A 20,796-nucleotide genomic window follows, 5' to 3' on the forward strand; every position below is an offset into this window, starting at 1 on the left:
TGGCTGAAGTATATCCTGTTCGAATTTCGAAGTTCTCAAGTGTCAAAATGAGTTTTGGTTTCCACTTTGTTATGAGAAAAAAAAACATAAAGCAACGTCACGCTTCTTGTTCCTGTCCCATTATTTAATCACTCTATAATCACTGAATAAATCTTTTGCAGCATTTTAGTAAAATATTTCACAAATATTCCCCACCTTGTGCGAAAAGTTTGTATGAAATTTCGAAACTGAGTTTGAATTCTATCGAACATCAACGACAATTTTTAAATGACTTTCTTATTCTTAGTAAAATTTGTCTATCAATTTATGAAAATTTCAATTTCAATCTGTCAAACTTCTGGCACACCTTTTAGATCAAGATAATTTCATGTAATCAAAATTCACAACCTTTTCTCAAACGTTTTTCATATATCGATCCCATTCCTTCGAACTCTTCTTCTTATTTTGAACATTACATAAAATTAAATTTAATAAATCGAATTTTGAGTACAAGAGTGAGTTGGTTACTTGCAAAACGTTTAAGAATGTAACTGTGTTATCACACTTGCACATTAAAATTTTAATATGATTCACATTAATTGTCGCTGGTGAGAGTCCAAATGTGTAATTTGTGTGTTTGAATCATTTTATATTCAAAATTTGATCTATTTGTTGATAGGTAGACTTGGCCCGCAAAATTTGATATAAATTGATTTATAGCATTAATGCGAAAAATTAATGCGATTTTCTCTTTAATTTTTTAATGTGAAAAATATTTATGCTTTAGGTAAATTTAAACTTATTTTTGCAGGCCAAGTCCACTTCTTTATCAATAAATAGAAAAACCCCAAATATTAAGTAACTCAAAGACACAAATAACATATTTGGACGCTCACAAGCGACAATTAATGTGAATCACATTAAAATTTTAATGTGCAAGTGTGATAACGCCGTAAGGGAAGTTCATTTTGATTTCATGAAATATTCCTGATCTAAGTGATACGGAATACATACATTATCATATGTGTTTATTTAAAAATATGTTGCTTTAGAAAAATTATGCATTGTAAAAACAAGTAATTAAAAGTTTTATTTAATCAGCGAAAGATTCAAATTTAAGCAATATTCAAAATAGAGTATTAAAAGCAAGGAAATTAATTATCACGCAAGTTTTGGCAAAAGGAAAAATGGTTTTCATCTGATTTTAATTAGAAAATTTGACTCATTTTTTTTTGTCATTTTTATACTGAGCAGAATTTAATATTTGGCTGACCAATTTTTTTTGCTGATCAAATTTTATACCTAGCTGACCAAATTCAATTTTTTACTGCTAATTTCATTTCTTTGTCGAAAAAATCCAAAATAAGAATTTGTATTAAAGTTAACTTAACAAGTTGCATGCAACTAGTTGCTATTTCACATTGCTAAGGTACTTATACCATCAGCATAAGGTTATCTTGCCACCTTTCAGAGAAAGAGCCCTTGGCCTTTACCCACATTGCACCTGTTTGTGCTGCGCTAGCACAGGAAGATAGCACAATCGTTAAATCGATGGGCAAGAAAGAAGGATCACGGCATTGCTTTTGTTTATAAGCATGTCAGAAGAGTAGTTGAAAAATACACACGAGACACACGAACAGCCTTGAATTGAGAATCCTTCCCCATCTCACATGAATATTGATTGACCCCGGAAAATGTGACGTGTACTTAGCGGAAAGGACGAAAAGCCAAACTGCATCAACAGTCTTGGCGGGAAAATGACTGAAACACAAATCATGTTGCACTTGAAACATAATTTATTGTGATGAATTTGTGATAATAATTCCAATAGAAATTGCGTAATAAAATATTATATAAAATGGGGAAATTAGGACAGTGCTGCACACTTTTGAAGGAAGAGGATTTTCTTGAATATTCCAAGAAGATCAGGAGTTTTAGGAAAATGTTGCTTAGCTCATATTACAGCCTTGAGTAAGGCTACACGTGAACGCAAATAAGGATGTTGTGTACAGAATTTGTAAAAACTCATACTTAAATTACATTTCCTCATTATTTTGTATCGATTTCCTCCTCATTCTAGTTTTCATGTCTATTCTGATTCTGATTATTTTCTTTTTTTATAAATTGTTGTATATAGTCATAGTCCCTTTAATGTAAAATTGTTTGCTTGGAGAATTAATAAAAGTTTTATTATTATTATTATTATTATAAGGTTTATAAAAGAACAAAAAAATGCTTGTCAAGTGATCAAATACGAAGAATGTTTGTGAGAAAAGTACTGGATTATTGCATAATCCAATTGACTCTCACTCAATCGGCTCTTTTTCAATCGGGCGACCAATTTTGTTGACAATTTTCACGTTTAATTATGAAGCTAATTCGCTCAAATTCGCTGTAGTTCTTCCTATTTTATCGTGATTCTTTATAATTAAGTGCTTTTCGTGGAATTTACAAAGATTTTGACGCTCAATTCTATCGCTAAATCGGATGACATTTCGCCCCATATTCCCGATTGAAAGAGAGCCTACTGTATACTTGACATTAGAGAGATATAAGAGACCAGGGGGGTGACATTAGCTCTGAACAATGCGACCAGTTTTAGTGTAAATTTTTTCCCGTTTTCGTACAAATTTCACGAGATATCTCCGAAACTATACAGGTTGCCAATTTGGGATTTTCGGTTGCATATTCTACATTAAATTGACTTTTATTTTGTATTTGTATTATTTGCTAATTCATTCTGCAGTGACAGAAAACAGCTAATAAATTCCAAAAGTTTTTTCGGCACGCTAGAAACATATGGGAAACATAGGAAACATCATACGCCTGTAAGAGACTATAATCTTCCCAGTACAAGTAAAAATTTAAACATGAATGGTGGAGGTAAGCTACGTGATACTCTCCTTGACGGCCTGTGTGAAAAAGTCCCACGAACTTATGCAATCATCCAATACAAATATTTATACGAACTTTTTAATATGTAATACGGTTTACAAATCGTCGGTTGCCTCCGCAACTGTGCTAACTGCATCTGCTTTGTGTCTGCATTCATTGCAAACGCCGCGCAGCGATGCGTTGCTTACAACGAATGCTGACACAAAGCAAATGCAGTTAGCACAGTTGCTGAGGCAACCGACGAAATATTTCGTAAGCCTCCAGAAGGAGTTTACAAACATTTACAAATAATTTGAAGAAATATTAGCTGATATTCTTTGCGATCTAAATCTAAAGCCTACAATCTTTCCGTACAGAAGTAGATCTTGAAAAATTCGAAAATCTTTTTGAAGATCCAAAAAAAAGACTTTCTTACTTCTTAATACTTTCGCAAGGTGGCGGAAGTTACATTCTGTTCGAATCTCGAAGTGCTCAAGTGTCAAAATGTGACGGTCTTCACATTGTTGTGCGGAAAAAAACTGAACAACGACGTTTACTGTTCTCGCTCCAGTATTTAATCACTCCATAATCACTGAGTAACTCTTTTGCGAGCTTTTTAGTGTGATATTTGATAAATTTTCCCCAACTTGTTCGAAAATTTAGTATGAAAATTCGAAATTGAATTTGAATTCTTCGAACTTAAACGACTTTTTGTGCAAATAGAGTTCCATTTACCTTTCATCCAAGACACCATTGGAGAATAAAAATCTACTTGTGATCGGGCTCAATAGGTTCCTGCATCCGAAAATCTATAAATTTTTTAATACAAAAACAATAAAAAATTAGCGGGAATCACTACAATTTCCAAGAGAAAAACTCTTCAAATGTTATAAATGCTTCTAGAATAATTATTCGTTTTTTTACACGTTTCAGAAATTAAATAATATGTATTTCTATAACTTTCCGTAAATCACATTACTACAAATCAAAGAGTTTAAATGCAATTTTTAAATATTCATATAGAAGCCAATCAACAAAATGTAAAATCAGCAATCCGTCGTTGTTAATTTATGTTTATGACCCATTTATTGAAAAACCTCTAGGCTAATTCAAATGATTTTAATTACAGCATGTAAATATTTACAGCACGTAATAAATCATTTGTGGCAGGGTGTCTTGGCTAAGCTGATGGAGGGAATAGAAAAAACCTTACAATGTGTAAACTGTTGGTAGGTTTTTATTGTATTGTCATCAAAAAATATAAAAAATTGTCCAAAAATGCAAATTATTCGACTTTCTTATGATCAAAGACGCGTTTTTCCGGCTTATCCCATGGTCTGTCGATCAATTTGAAGGAATACTTGGCAATCTGGCTGCTGTCATCCTCAAATTCCGCCGTAATGTGGTAAAGAATACCAGCAACGACTTGCTTTGTGCAATGAACAATTTTCTTGAGCCTAGAAAATGGGATATTGAGTGGAAAATTTTTCATTGATGACTCATGGACAAATATCTTACTTCAAATTCCCTCCAACAAGACTGTTAATATTCTCTCTTTCTTCCTCAATCAAGGCCAAGAATTGAGAATTGGACTCATGCTGAAACTGCTGATGTCCTCCAGGGACTCCCTTTTAGAAAATTCACAATAATTCAATTAGAAAAGATTGTCAATAATTGCATAATAAAAAATAACTCACTATATTGCCTGGCTGTGGATTTTCTTGTGCCATATCTGAGATTCAAAACTTTTAAGACTGAGAAAAATTATCACAAAGCCAACACTGAATCACTTTGTTGTTTTCCTTCTTCACTGCAGTTTTGCTGTCATGCCATCAACTAATTTACACTTACATGATTTATTTATACAATTTATTACCGTATAATAATATTTTTTTTCGAGTAATTTAATCCGTTTTTCTATAAATTTTTCACTTGGAAACCCGAGGCAAATACTCACGCACATTTCGCTTTTCAATTTTTTTTCCTAAAATTTAAACATAAAATTCGACAACCAAGAACTAGAAAAATAAGAAATTTCTGCCTTTCCTTTTCCTTACCAGTGTTCCACAATAATTCTAAGTCTTATATTAAATCATTTTCCTTCATTTGTGATTTTTCAACCAATTTCCATGCGACGAAACCTACTAAATCTTGATTTTTGAAGTAAAAGCTATTCAAATGCCGTACTTTCATTTTACTCCCAATTTGATATTCCACGCCCATTTTCTGATTTTACTCGATCCTTATATCCTGCTTGTTCTTTTCTTTTTTCATTGAATAACATGGTCGATTGATGAAAAGTTTATGGTGAAAAGATATACTATAAATCTTTGTGAAAAATTTATAAAAAATAATTCGGAGCACAAGGAACTTAAATAATGCAATTGTGATGTAGAAATAAAAATTCAGTACCGTATTTTTCTTGGAAAAAATGATATTTCCAGAAGGAGTAGTGAAAAATTTCCATTTAGAACAGGTTTCAAATTTGCTTAATTTATTCTGAATAAAATTGTGAAAAGTATTTTTAACCCAATACAGCAAATTATTTTTCAGGACATGTCTGAAAATTTATTAAATTCTATATGCACTATTGAAACATTTAGTGTAAAAGTTTAGTGAGAAAAATTATAGAAAAAAATGCTTTTCAACATTTTTCTTTTTACAGATAAGTTCCCTGTAATCCGTAGATATTATTTATATTTTTAGCTTTTTCCGAATGTACTCATACCTCTTTACCATAAATTTTAAATATTTTCTGTATACACTGACACGATTTTCCATAAAATTTGACGACTGACGACGCAAATTCATTCTAATAGTATCTCTGGACAATTTCCCACCTTTTAACTTTTTTGTAATTTGCCATTTCAACCTAAATTATGAATTATAAAAAACAAATTATTTCTTGTTATTTATAATCATTCTTAGAATAGAATAGAATATTTATTTGGTTAATGCCCCGGTTGAATGCAACAAGTTGGGACTATACAATATTATACATTTTAATATAAAAGACAGATATGTTTACAACAAAAAGTATACAATCAGATGCTTAACAAGACGAAAAAAAAATGGAAGTGCTACAGAGTTGTGATAAAAATTAATTAAATATTTAAATTTTAATATCATTAATTTAGCGTTTGATTGGCAGATGATATCATTAAGTGTTGAATAAAGTTTCTTTCATCTATTTGTGGATTTATTGCTACGAATTCATTGAATGCTTTAATGGAAGAGTACGTCAATCCACGGGTGCCAAATTTTGTCGTATTAGGTTTAGCGTATTCTAATAGATATTGACGCCTAGTTTTCTGCAATGTGGATTTGTTTTTTAATTTGAAATTAGAGTGGGTTAGGCTATGGTATATTTTAAATATGTGAAGAACTTTTTGGAACTTGATTGAGATTGTAATTTTCGTAACTTTGCTATTATAAATTTCTTTTGTGCTGCATCTAGAATGAAGTCCAAGAATAACCCTCAAGAACCTGTTCTGGGCTACTTGAACCTTTTTCAGGAGGTCTTTCCTTGCTGCTCCCCACACCAGCGCTGCATAACTCATCACTGACTCGAACAGTCCATGGTACACCAAGATCCGGACCCCTACAGGCGAACCACGTCCCCCATCGCGACGCATAACCCCTGTAAGGGCCGAAAGACGCGCCAAGAGCATCTCAATGTGAGGCTCAAAACTCAAGCTGTGGTCAATAATGACGCCCAGATATTTAAATTGAAAAACCCTTTCCAGCGTCGAGTTATTCATTGCCAGGTCACACCCGTCACCAGTCCCGCCGAAAATCATGAATTTCGTTTTTTCAGCGTTCACAGTGACCTTGCTTTGGTTGGCCCAATCATCAATTCTCTGAAGATCCCTTTGAGCAGCGTCTCTGAGAAGCAGTAGATCATTTCCAGAGTATATAAGGCATAGGTCATCAGCGTACATAAACAAATGCCCCTCGAGCCCGATCACTTCTATGTCATTGATAAAAAGGACAGAGGACGGGTCCCAGGCGGCTGCCCTGGGGGACTCCTGCCTCACAGTCAACCACGTCTGACTGAATTCCATTGTGAGTAACCATCTTATATCTTATACACATATATTTACCATTGACAACTTTAAAAATGCATAAATCCACCATTTGCCTCTCAAATGACATAAACTCAAAATGTAACCGGTTTACATTAAGTTGGTTGCATGTTTTGACTATTTTAAATTAGTTTTTTAAATGACGCAACACACTTTTGATTTTTCAAAAATGACCAACTTTTGGAAAACAATTATTTTTGATATGAAATAAAATTAATTTTTTTTTGAAAAATATAAATAATATCTACGGATTACAGGGAACTCATCTGCAAAAAGAAAAATTTTGAGAAGTATTTTTTTCTGTCATTTTTTTTTTACTTGATTTCTCAAACATGCATTAGGCAACAAACTATTGACACCCACTGTATATGCATTTTCGTATAATAGCCTACTTTTACTCTGAGTGACGTAAATCACCAAAAATGGGAAAAATCTAGTTAAATTTTATTACGCGTAGAATAGAACCTTCACTGCCATGCAAGCCGATTCCATCTAGCATGATAGTTTTCCTACTTTAAATGGTTTCTCTGAATATTCAAACTTCTCTTAATGTAACGAACATCAACATGCTTTTCACTATGATCCTTAAAAAATATAAAAATTACATCACGATATTTTTGTTTATCCTCGGAATATTTTCTAAAATATTTAACAAATAGTTATAGTATTTTTACTGTTTAGGGTATTCATTGTTTATTTTACTATACAAATGCGTTTTTGGTCAAATTTAAAAGCAAATCTTGATTCAAAAAATACGTTGCAATTTATTAAAAAATATGCATTGAAGGCACTGTATGCCGTCAATGCATATTTAACACTCAATTGAGAGTCCTGCAAAATGCCCATTTCCCCGCCAACCAGCCAAATCGAACAATGAAGTGGCAGTGAGATGAAATCGATCGAAAAACCACAAAAATTAATGAGTTGGGAAATTGGTTTGGGAGCGTGAAATCGACACCCTCCTCTATTGTTCTGCATAAATTGAAAAATACTTTCATAGCCAGCAACACGTTCCCATGCACAAAATCCCTGCCATTGGCGCCAAAAATAGGGATGGGGGTGGCAAACAAAGACTTGTGGTCTCTCCCGAGGCGATGTTTGGCTTTTCTTATCACCATGACGATGTCTTAGCAACTGCCAATAAACGCACAAATATTTTTCACATCGATGTGAGAAAATCCAGAGCTTTTTCTATATCGTGACAAATGGCTCACAAGTGTTCAGTGTACAAAAATTCCTGTATTCGTCCACCAGTTAATCCGACCAATCGAAGACCTACGCCACACTATGAGAGATCCTCAAGTGCCGAAATGGCCAGGGAAGGTCACAAAGATGAGATTTCTGGTAGGGGAGGAAGTGAAAAAATTGCTCTATGCGAGGAGATTATCAAGGAAAACAGTGCCTTTCAGTCCCTCATGGATTTCTACTCAAACATTCCAGGTGAGGTAGATTTCTTTTTAGCCAAAAATTCCAGGAGATCGTCAAGGATTTTCTGTGCTTAACTTGATCCTTAAATATTTATCAGACTACCGGGATATGAATCACCTGTCCGAGGAGGAATTCTATCGTCAACTCGAACGGCTAAAGATTCGTCAGGACGAACTTAGGAAAACCTGCGGTGTAGATGTGAGATGCTCAGCAAGAGATTCTCCAGCACAAGGAACATGTCTTCCGGATAAAACTCCCAAAACCAACGATCATCCAGATGAAAATTTCGAACCCAATCCCAGGGACTGCGACAATGACTCCCTCTACTCATCCACACAACGCCTCTCCAGTCACAATCCCAGCAAAAAATCAGGGAAATCCGTGAGGATCAACAGTGGCCTGAGTACCCTCAGATCCGACACCACTCACCTGTCTGAGGAAGAAAAAAGTGGCCGAAGATCGAAGATGAGAAGCAAATCTGCCAGTCCCTTCCGCAGCCAAGTCACAGTACCCCGACCCTTTCGAATGACCCAACGGGAGGAAGAAGAGAGAATGCTGGAGGATCTCATGATGTCCACCAAATGCTTCACTCCCAATGAAGAGCGAAAACCCAATCCTACACCTACATTCAAAGCTAATCCTGTTCCCCTTACATCCAGAATTCCCCTCTATAACTCCATCCGGGCTGACCAGGAACACAAGAGTCAGCTGGCCAAGCTCAATTCTTCCATCGAGCTGCAGTCTCAGATGAAACCCTTTCACTTCAGCGAAAAAGAAGATCGACCACGGAGTCGATGCTTGAGCCGAAGTGTCTCCTCCACAAATCTCACAACTCCTGACACATCAAAGTCCTCATCGAAGCACTTTCGCGCCAAACCCTGTCCCAAGAATCTCTTCAGTAACTACTTCTACAACAAAATGTGGGAGGATGAGTACTTCAGGAATCTCAACAAGAAGATCAGAGCTGAAGAGCTACTGAAGATGGCTTCACTGCCACCTTCAATGGCACGGAGGGAATCAAAGACAAGGGGCGATACCCAGAGAAATGGACACACAAGAAGAAGTCGAAGGCGAACTAAGAAAAAAGGCGCCAAGAGAGAAATGCACCAACCAATCTGTGATGATCGGAAAGATTCCAAAGGAAATCCAGGAAAAGTGAGTTACTTTTTGAGCTGTAGGGGAAAGTGTCCATGCTTTACACGGTTCCAAGCTTCATAATGACTAATTTTTTCCTATGTTACTGAATAAATGTGACTCTGCAATATATTTTAAAAACAGGAGACTCTCCCCCAGTTTTTGAATTTTGAGTGCGATGAGTCACATTTATTGAGAAACATAGGAAAAATTCAGGCATTATGAAGCTTGGGACAGTGTAAAGCATGGGCACTTTCCCCTAATTTTTTTTAGAATGTATAGTACTGAATCGTGGAATGATAACTGTCTAATTGTCCCATCGCTAGTGTCGAGTGTTGATTATGGGCGATCGAGATGATAACTTGCATTTTTTGTCGCTAGTGTCGATAATTATCGCCATTAATTTATCGACAGCTCTGAAGCTGTCGATTTGTACCCTCAAAGTGAAATTTATTGAAAGTTTAAGGTTTTTTTCGGCAGTAAAAATCTTTTTTACACTCTTTTAATTTATCTTTATGAAATGTTAATAATGATAATATAAAATATAAATAGTATTTATTCTGTGCCCATCGTAAAACACGGTGTAACATGGAAATAATATTGGCCAAATCGGATGCGAAATATTTAATACTATTAATTATATTCAATTACAAAAATATCTTTACACTACACGGACCGGGAAATGCTTATGAGTGGAAACAGCTACTAAAAGTGATTGAAGTTGCATCCTTTGACACTACTGTCCAGAAAGTAGATTAGGAGTTTTTTCATGGATTCCTTGTGGTGAAATTGAACGCCACAAACAGGAGATCAAAAGCTAAAAAGTTATCGAAGGTGACCACAGTTTTGTCTGCTTCCTTCGAATCTTCTGCTCTTCTTTGTGAACTGTAAAACACCAGAGGCTAACAGGAATTTAGTAGTCCTCGTCCAAAATGAAAGTTGTAGTCCCTCAGTATATTACAATTTTCTTAAAAACGTTTCTCCGGGGTCATCTTTTTTTAATTAAAATCACTAAAATCATTGGAAAAACTTTGTTTGCAAATCAAAATAAGCAACTAGTGAGGTTATATTGCACTGTCCCAAAGTGTCACAATAACGAGTCGACAATACGAGAAGAGCCGACACTCATTTCATCTCATCATTTGGATTTAACGATACTAGAGATTCGATAGTATCGAGTCGATACTAGCGAGAGCTAAAGTTATCATTTCACCCCTGATGATCCTGATTACAGTATACTCTGGCTCAATCGGCTCTTTTTCAATCGGGCGAGAAATTTTGTTGACAATTTTCACGTTTAATTATGAAGTAAATTTGCTCAAATTCTCTGTAAGTTCCTCTTATTTTATTTATTTTTTATTTATTTACTTCCCAAATGTGTGCCAAAGTTGCGTCTGCCGCCGACTTACCATTACCGGCCTCCCCAGGTAAACGGCAGAAACCCTGGTTCACTGACCGTTTAAGCCAACTCATACAATCGAGTTAAGCTGAAAAAGTCAGCTCAATAAATTACAGATTAATTGTTCACAAGACTTAGTTTAATTGGACACATTAGGCATGGTAAGGAAAGTGGGGAAGGAGCAAAGCACAAGGTATGGGATTAAGTGACAACGGACTTCATAGAAGTACGTGTTGTTGCCACTGAATTCAGTTACACAGTAAAAAATCGTGTAAAAAAATAACGTGTAATTTCCGAATTACCACTAAAAAAATACTGTCAACACTTAAAAACTTGAAACACCATTTAAAAAAAATATATGAGATAACCTCTTCTTCCGAGCAAGATCAAACATAACCTCAAATCACAGAATAACGTCTTTACAAAAAAGGAAAATAAGATCCATTGAATAGTTTCCTCAAGATAATTATCTTCTAAATTTTTATCGTACTTTAACAAAATCGAACATTTAAATATAATTTTATATTCAAAACTTCATGAAACTCAGAAATATGCAAAAATATAACCTCCAAAATCCTTTCTGTTTTTGGTTAGAATCAAATACAGTTTCAAATGGAAGAAAATCTTTGAAGTCGTTATTGCTGTAAGAATAATGCAAATAATTTTATATATTTAATAATTCTTATTTGAAAAAATAAGAATTTTGAGAATTTTCGTTATGATAATCATTATTCGGAAATATTTTAGGTTAACCACATAACCACAAATTACATACAGTAGACTCTCTCAAGTTCGGGAATATGGTACCAAAATGTCACCCGAATTAGAGAGAAATTCGGGCGACAAACTTTTTGAAATGCAACGATTTTTTATTCATCTGCATACACATATTGAGTTTACATACTATAAATTTCATGAAAATCCCTTAATAATGCAAAATCACATCAAAACTAAGACAAACCATGCCAAATTTGAGCATATTTGCTTCATTTTATAAACATAATCAAACTTTAAAAATGACAACAAACTTTCTTCAAATGTAACTGCTGCCCGAATTAAAAAGTAGCCCGATCTTAAAAGAGCCGAATTAGCGAGAGTCTACTGTAATAAGTTTTTCTTCATTAAATAAAAGAATTCAGCTAATATATTTAAGTTTAATTACCATAAAAATCAATTTTGCAAACCATTTATAGCAAAATTTGAATTTTTGACCGATTTTAACGATTTTGTGGTAATATAGAATTGTTTTTTCATGTCCTGAAATAACTTTAGTTCCTTTAGTTAATGTGAAAAGTCCGTTACGGTCTCGCTATTGCGCTAAAATCTTAAGATGCATAGGTTTTGTCATTGCGACTTCAGCGCCACAAGTGCTTTTTTTTATGAACCTTTCATATTCTAGAACAGACCTGTGCTCGATAAAAGTCCTGTAATATCGGAAATTTTGAGATAGAGACACAAATAACTCACTTGACAAATGTCTGGCGGCGCTGCGGTTACAAAAATCTCTAAAGTGCCTAAAGTGCCACAAAATATTTTCTTCTCTAATTTATACTTATTAGCAGGTCGTGTCCCTTCTTATAATACGTACTTTTACACTAACGGCCAAAACATTAAATACACCCTTCGTAAGCTTAAATACACGTGATTTGTACCGGGAAAACGCTGTAATATTCAGTTCTATTGACTGAAATATTTTCATATATAAACCTAAGAACAGTTTTAAACAAGATTTGAGAAAATATATGAGCTACAAAATTTATAATTTGAGGATCAGTCAAAAATTAGCTTTTTGGAAAAAAATACAAAAGTAGCCTCACATTCTAAAACTGATCTAATCTTTTAATAATCATTTAATATAAGCTAAATACTATTAGTAAATATTATTAAGAGTCAGAAAAACTGAAAATAATACCGAGGGAATATTTTTGGTACGAATTGTGGTCGGTTTCCGGTGTGATGTGTTCTGAAAGGGGTTTCTTCTTTGAATATTGAAATTTTCAGCCCAAATTCTACTTTTTCATATATTTTTTATTATTTTTCAAATTACTATTTATTATTGTTGCAATTTCATTTCTTTTACTTCATTATTTTATTTTAAAAAACATGAATAAAATCATCAAATTCAGTTTTCCTCGAAGAATTTTTCTTTAGCTTTGATAAGCGCCTCACAAATTCGGGACATCCTGTTGATCAATTTCTACAAAATGTCTGAAGGAACTTTGCCCACACATCCTGAATTGTTTCCACCAATATTGTAATTCTCTTCAGAAAAAATATAAACTTAATGTGTTAAATCTTCTGTCAAAGTTAAAGCGTCTGGAAATGGTTTTAAATTAAGACATTTACCCTAAAGCCAATTTATCTTCTAAATTTTTATCATATTTTAACAAAATTGAGAATTTATACATAATTTTAGTCTCAAAACTACATGAAACGCGGAAATCTGAAAAATACAACCTACAAAACCCTTTTTTTGTTAGAATGTAATATAGATTCTAATACAAGAAAACCTTTAAAGTCGTTCTTTCTGTAATAATTTAAATAATTTTATTTATTTTTAAAATTTCTATATTAAAAAAAAAAACAAGAATTTTGAGAACTTTCGCTATGGTAATCATTATTCGATAATATTTTTGGTTAACCACATAACCACAAATTACATAATTACTTCTTTATTAAATAAAAGAATTCAGCTATATATTTAAGTTTAATTACCATAAAAATCAGTTTTGCAAACCATTTATAGCAAAATTTGAATTTTCCGACCGATTTTAATGATTTTGAGGAAATATAGAATTGTTTTTCATGTCCTGAAATAACTTTAGTTCTTATAGTTAATGTGAAAAGTCCGTTACGGTCTCGCTAACGCGCTAAAATCCTAAGATGCATAGGTTTTGTCATTGCGACTTCAGCGCCACAAGTGCTTTTTTAATGAACTTTCCATATTCTAGAACAGACCTGCACTCGTTAAAAGTCCTGTAATATCGGAAATTTTGAGATAGAGACACAAATAATTCACTTTGACAAATGTCTGGCGGCGCTGCGGTTACAAAAAAATCTGTAAAGTGCCACAAAATATTTTCTTCTCTAATTTATACTTATTAGCAGGTCGTGTCCCTTATTATAATATGTACTTTTGCATTCCTTATTAACCAAAATAGTGTTGTACAAAAGGATTTTTCTCAAACTTATCCTGAATTTTGGGACAGCTCAAAAGAATATGAGTCTTCCAGCTCAAAATTTCTTCCCAATGTTTTCGTTGTAATATCGATAATTATTCACAATTAACCCGAATAGCTGTATTCAACTAAATTATTAAAAGCACTTTCTTGTGAAAATGACTTAACTCTAAGAAATTAAACAATTTTCACATTAAAAAACCTCTCATAGAAAACTATACGTTAATTTTCGCGGCACTTCGAAGAATCTCAACAGACACTACCAAATTCACTTCGGCTTTTATTTTAGCTCAGGTCTGTTCTAGAAAGTTTCAAAGTATAAGATTATCAGATTACTTTACCGATTATTGCAAAATAAGATCGCTCAAAAAACTCAATTTTGATCATTTAGGCTATTTTGAGGACTATTTTCACGAATTCTTCAATCTTTAATATGGTTTTTTTTTTAATTTATTTCAGTGCACATCTCATTCTGGGAATAGTTCAAATAGCTCCTCATCGTTCAGCTCCCCAATGCCAATTTACCCCATAAATCGTCCTAATTTGGCAGCTACGCTGCGATTCCAGCATTCTCAGAAGAAGCTACGAGAACTCGCCAAACCCTCCAGTCCACCTGAACACCTATCCCGGCAGCGTCACGTGGACTGGGGCATTCGGAAAAATCCTGCCTGGAAAGCCATCTACTACGAGTAAGTTGGTAAAGTATAATTTTATTGTTCGTGCAGAAAATTGAGAAGTATTCTCCTTTGCAGTGGAACAAATCTCGAGGACATTGCTGTACGAGTGGCCACGAGAAGAGCTGAGCAGAAACTTTTGGTGGAAGATCACAAGATCAGCATGGAACTGATGAAGCAGCGAGTTCGTGCTGCTCCGCTCTTGCTCGAAGGTGCTACCTATTGGGGCCCTAAAGTCGGACAACTCTCCCATACGTGTGCTAGCAAAGTAGACCCTGGAATGCGAAGGAGTCGCCGGCCACACTCCACAGGACCTCAATCGCGCAATCCCAGCAAAATGAGCTACTACTCCGACACGAGGAAACCATCCAGAAAGTGTCCTCATGAGGACTTGCTGTAGTATAAATTCAAGGGGGGCTTTCTTAGGCAATAAAAGACTTTTTTTTTGGTCAATAGGAATCTTATTATACTGGTGATTAATATACAAAGTATAAGAAAGATGATGATGGTATGGAAGTGATTTAAGATGGTGGAAGTGTGATAGTCCTCACTTCAGAGTTCATCTGCATGAGGCGCTGATTGAGCCGGAGATTGTGATCTTGCAGGAAGGAGATGAGATCAGCCTGCTTTTCCAGCAATTCCGCCACATCGGCATTTCGTTGTGTCAGCCCCACAGAGCTGCCACTCTCGAAAGAGCCCCTCATGGCGTCCGGAAGTGGTCTGGCCCTATTGAACCGAACCACCCGGGCAATGTAGAATCCATGGATAACAGCCAAGATGCCTGTTTCCAGTGCTGAGAAAGCACTGATGTAGACAATTGGCGAGAAAAAGCTCTGAATGCAATGCTCGCCAAAGTCTTCACCATAATAGTGCTGCATCAGCGTCTGGATGGTCATAATGGCCGTATTCCAGAGAGAGACCAAGTAGAAAGGCACAGACTTATGGACAGCTGTGGCTCGATGGAAATCATGAAAACCATTCATTCGCAGCTTATCGTGGTGATACTTTATCACATGATCAAATAGCTGGAAAAAATGGCGTAAGTTAACTCATGGAAAACCTCCAAGGAAGGTTTTCACGGGAAAACTGAACCGAAAAGGAAACGACGAAGAAAGCTACCGACCGTGCGCTAAAATCTCAAAAACGCCAAAACCGAAAAGAACGCACAAAAGCGATCAAAATTATCCTTTTCAGAAAAAAAAATCAACAATCAACTTTATTTTAACGTAGGAATAGATGAGGCTACTTTAAACTATGGGGCTACATTGATACAGTGGCGTATCTAGACACTTATGCGGGGGGTGCTGTTGTACGCGAAGGCACCCTTACCACAGTAAAAATTGTTCGAGCGAGGTGGAGGGCTGGAAGCGTCACCAAAAAACACATATTTAACTCTTTCTGGACCGCAGCATATGCTGCAAGCCAATTTCACCATTTTTTAATCAAAAATATCTAAGCTCAGGAATTAATTGAGGTCCTACAAGAAATATCTTACATTTGGATATCCTTATAGTTTGTAATCATCTACAAGAATAGGATTTTTATCAATTCTGAATAATTAAAAAACAGAGAATATTCATATGCTGCTTTGGGTACTCAGAGTCTTAATATCAATTCCGTATATACACATTTTTTTTCCTTTTTGCCAAAAAAAAAAATCCTGGCCCAGATAAAGGATATCAAAGATGGCGTCCCGTGCTTTATAACTTGTAAGTTTTAATGAAAAATTTAAAGTGCTCTATCTCGGGAACGGGTTCAGAGTTTTTTCTTACTCTGTTTTTAATTGAAAGGTAATTTTGTTATGTTTAAAACTATTTACTCAACTCTGGATTATATGTTCAAGTCTTTTTTTTTGTAATAGTCTTAACATTTTGTTTTGAAAAAATATGAAAATGGTTTTTCAGAAAAACCCCATTCTTAAAAAAAAATATTTTTTTTACTATTTATTAGTAACATTGAGTACCATATTCCTTGAAAAATTTAACTTTTAATTTTGAGTTTAACAGGTTTAATTGTAAAAATTCAGTGAAATTTTAATTATTTTTAATAAAAGTTAAACAGAAAAGTGGAAATTCTCCTTTTCAAGGAATGTAGTACTCAATGTTGATCAACAGTAAAAAATCAAAATTTTGAAGAATGGTATTTTTAATAAAATTATTTCGAAAACATGCACAGCTTAAGCATGAAATGGTTAAGATTGTACTGAAAACATGCACAGCGGTTAGACTTCTTAAAACAGATGGTGCTCATCAAAACCGGTACAGCCGCGCACAGCTCAAAAATAAAATGGTTAAAATTGAGCATAAGTCCTGCATAGCTCAAACAAAATTGAATCTAAATTTTTAACAGTTTTCTTAATCTTAATCGTTTTATGTTTAAGAGCTGTGCGAGTTTTCAGCACAATATAAGCCATTTTATGCTTGAGCTATGCAGGTTTTATGCACAATATCTGAGAAGTACGAGTTTTATAAACAATCTGAACCATCATATACTTGAGCTATGCGTATTTAAGTATTTTTTTTTTATTTTGACTCGAAATTTTGAAAGAATATAAGAACAAAATGCGTCTCAGGGGCCAAGAGGAGCGCCAAGAAAGCTCTGCAACAAATTAGGCGCCCCCAAAAAGCACCTGAAGGAATTTAAAGTGTCCCTCTTTATTTCAACACGAAATCTTGCAAAAATATAAGGGCCAAATGCTTTTTTAGAGCTTTATGGACGCCAAGAAAGCCTTTAGAACAATTGTACGGGGTAGAAAGTCAGGGAATGAAAAAAGCTTTTTCTTCAACGCGAAATTTTGATAGATAAGGACAAAATGCATTTTAGGAGCAAGAGGAGCGCCATAGAAAGTCTCGTGAAGAAATTAAAAGTTTTTTTTTATTTATTTCAACACGAAATTTTGAAGAATTATAAGGACAAAATGCATTTTAAGAACTAGAAAGGCGCCCCAGAAAGTCTCTGAGAAAATTAAAATTGTTAACGCAAATTTTGGTAGATTATAAGGACAAAAGGCATTGTAAGAACTAGAGGGGCACTCCAGAAAGACTCGGAGTCTTTATTAAAATCTTTTTTACTTCAATATTTAACGACAAATTACAGCAAATACCGAGAATATTTTGGACTATTTTGTGTTGCAATGCACTACAAAGCTTGGCTATATGCAATTATTCTACAAATGCCACAAATTTTTGGTGTATAAAATCAGGGAAGTACGTATCAACCCTGAGAGTTAGAGCATTAACCCAAAATATAATGATTTTTTGAAAATTATTCGTTGCTTTTAACTAAGTTTTTTGCAAAATGTCTTACATTAATTACCAGGGACAAATGTTGTAAAAGATAATTCGTTAAAGGCGAGGACCCGGTCAAAATTCCGTAAGCCAAAATCCTAAACGTCAAAATCCTGAAATGGTTAAGATCCTGAACATCCATATGCCGAATGGATCGAAATCCCGAAAAGCCAAGATTCTGAACGCCAAAATTCCGAATGAACCGAAATCCCGAAAACCAAAATCCCGACAGCCAAAATTACGAAAAACCAAAATAGCGAAAAGTCAAGATTCTGAACGCCAAAATCCCGAATGGACCGAAATCCCGAATGGACCGAAATCCCGAAAGCCAAATTACGACAAGCCAAAATACCGAAAACTAGAATCCTGACTGCCAAAATCTAGAAAGCAAAAAACCCGAATGGATCAAAATCCCGAATGAATCAAAGTTCGGAAAAGCCAAAATCCCGAAAAGGCGAAAATCCTGAAAAGCTAAAATCCCGAATGAGCCAAAATTGCGAATGAGTCGAAATCTTGAATGGGTCAAATTCCCGAAAAGCCAAAATCCCGAATGGGTCAAAATTCCAAAAGCCAAAATCTCTAATGAGTCAAAGTCCAGAAAAGCTAAAACCCCAATGAGGTCAAAATCACGACTGCCAAAATAGCGAATGAGTCGAAATCTTAAATGGACCAAAGTCCGGAATGCCAAAATCCCGATAGGGCCAAACCCTCGCAAAGGCCAAAATTCTAAAAATCAAAAATCCTGAAAGTCAAAATCCCGAATGGTTCAAAGTGACGAGCTCCAAAATTCCGAAAAGGCCAAATTCCGAATAGACAAAAATTCCGAAAAGCCTAAAATCTTAAAAATCCAAAATCCAGAAAAGCCAAAATCGTGAATTCGAAGTGTCAAGATTTGGCTATTCGGGATTTGGGCCGGCACCGATTGGTAATGTATTGTGAATATATATTTTGCAAATATTCTTTCAACGTATCTCAACAACATTTGACGATGCGAATATTGACTTTGTGAATATCGTATGTAACATTTAATATTTTGTACTCTGCGGATTTCGTCTAATTGCGAATATTATAAATTTGGGAATATCACCATCTGCAAGTATTGCGAATATCAAGAATATTTTGGAATTACTTTGTGAATTACATTGAAATATTCAACGAATGCCGCAAATATTTGAAATTTGGTATGAACTGGGAAAATATAGCTAATATCATTAATATTTTGCGAATATCTTTGGTATATTTCGTCAAATTCGCGAATATTACGAATATTTTGTGAATACATGACGCCATATTGGAATATTGCAAGTATCCCAAGAGGTAACTCATTCCCATTTTTTTTCTGACAAGGGTTTCTGATTTCTCGGGTTTCGCGATGCAGAAATTGGGTTTCTCGGGTTTCGCGATGCAGAAATTGAGTTTCTCGGGTTTCTCGATGCAGAAATTGGGTTTCTCGGGTTTCGCGATGCAGAAATTGGATTTCTCGGGTTTCGCGATGCAGAAATTGGGTTTCTCGGGTTTCGCGATGCAATTTTTGGGTTTCTCGGGTTTCGCGATGCAATTTTTGGGTTTCTCGGGTTTCGCGATGTAAAAAGTGGGTTTCTCGGATTTTGCGATGCAATTCTTGGGTTTCTAGGGTTTCGCGAAGCGTTTCTCGGACAATTGACGAGGGTTTTTCAATATGATTTACCCCTTGAAGTATCCATATCCATAATACAGAATATTTTTGAATATCGCAAAGATTTGCCAAATATTCGAAAGACTTTGTGAGTATATTAAATATTTTGTAAATCAAAATAAGTTGTAATTGAAATGATCGTAAATACAAAGGGTAAAAAGGAAATGCAGATAGCACAGTTGTTGATCCAACCAAAGATATGTCTATCCCGAATCCCGATATCTGTTCTTATTATTTTGCGAATATTCAGCAAATATTCAGTGAATATTAGGAATACTCGGCGAAGAATTAGAGAATATTTTTCAATATTTTACAAATATCACTAATTTAGGGAAATCCCTTAAGCTTAAATATTCAAATTAAATAATGGTGTGTCTAATATCCCTGTTCTCCCCTACGCTCTTTTCTACGGACTTTAGGAATCAGGTCTAAGGACGTCTTAAAGGGAGTTGGGTCAGGAGTAAATTCACTTACCAAAGTCACAACCCAGAATATTGCTCTTAAGTACAGCATCAAAAAGTAGGCTTCGCATCGTTTGTTCTCCGGGAAGACAATAGCCATGCCCACCCCGATGAAGGAGATCATCGTGGACACGAGCAAATGGAAGCTAGAAATGCATAAAAGGTCAGAAAATCCCGGAAAAACAGAACAAAAGGCCTGGAAACTAACCTAAAAACCGGGATGGTTTTCAATGGCCTGAAATTATCATTGCCATTCTCTTCCCCCAACACAGGTTCCAAATCCATTGCTTCTGTTTTTGTCTTTGTCTCTGAAATTGGAGAAAAAAGTTAATTTTAAGATAGGAAAATCCCCAACTAATCCACTTTTCTCTTGACCCATCAGTCATCACTTTTTTCGCAGGGAGGAGTCTCTGGGTTTCTGCCTCCGGAAAACACTCACCAAGTTATTGACAGCGACAGACTTGTAGATTTTCTCGAAATGTAAACTTAAACCAGCCAAAATATGGTTTTTGTGTTGTTTTTGCGATGCGACGGAGAAAATTATGAATCACTTTGCAAATTGAAAATAAAATTCCACTGACGGGGAACGCCGGGGGGCGAGTCAAAACAATGGAAACTGGC

The 20,796-nt window shown here is 34.9% G+C and overlaps 3 protein-coding genes across 3 annotated transcripts; 1 reads left to right on the plus strand and 2 right to left on the minus strand.

Annotated features, from left to right (window-relative positions):
- Window positions 1-4,074: 4,074 nt before the first annotated feature.
- On the minus strand, window positions 4,075-4,674 carry LOC129798154 (uncharacterized). Its single transcript, XM_055841154.1, has 3 exons — window positions 4,551-4,674; window positions 4,372-4,481; window positions 4,075-4,310 (listed from the first exon to the last, which is right to left on the minus strand). The coding sequence occupies exons 1-3, from the start codon at window positions 4,581-4,583 to the stop codon at window positions 4,139-4,141; spliced, it is 315 nt and encodes a 104-aa protein (XP_055697129.1). The 5' UTR covers window positions 4,584-4,674; the 3' UTR covers window positions 4,075-4,138.
- Window positions 4,675-8,089: 3,415 nt separating this feature from the next.
- LOC129798155 (protein FAM161A) lies at window positions 8,090-15,205 on the plus strand. The gene is made up of 4 exons (XM_055841155.1): window positions 8,090-8,378; window positions 8,464-9,521; window positions 14,538-14,767; window positions 14,831-15,205. Exons 1-4 carry the CDS (start codon window positions 8,144-8,146, stop codon window positions 15,150-15,152), a joined length of 1,845 nt encoding a protein of 614 aa, XP_055697130.1. The 5' UTR covers window positions 8,090-8,143; the 3' UTR covers window positions 15,153-15,205.
- Window positions 15,191-20,795, minus strand: LOC129798158 (transmembrane protein 192). Its single transcript, XM_055841160.1, has 4 exons — window positions 20,615-20,795; window positions 20,384-20,483; window positions 20,189-20,321; window positions 15,191-15,777 (listed from the first exon to the last, which is right to left on the minus strand). Exons 2-4 carry the CDS (start codon window positions 20,458-20,460, stop codon window positions 15,274-15,276), a joined length of 714 nt encoding a protein of 237 aa, XP_055697135.1. The 5' UTR covers window positions 20,461-20,483; window positions 20,615-20,795; the 3' UTR covers window positions 15,191-15,273.
- Window position 20,796: the final 1 nt, after the last annotated feature.

This window comes from Phlebotomus papatasi, chromosome 1 (assembly GCF_024763615.1).
Source record: "Phlebotomus papatasi isolate M1 chromosome 1, Ppap_2.1, whole genome shotgun sequence".
Taxonomy (NCBI): domain Eukaryota; kingdom Metazoa; phylum Arthropoda; class Insecta; order Diptera; family Psychodidae; genus Phlebotomus; species Phlebotomus papatasi.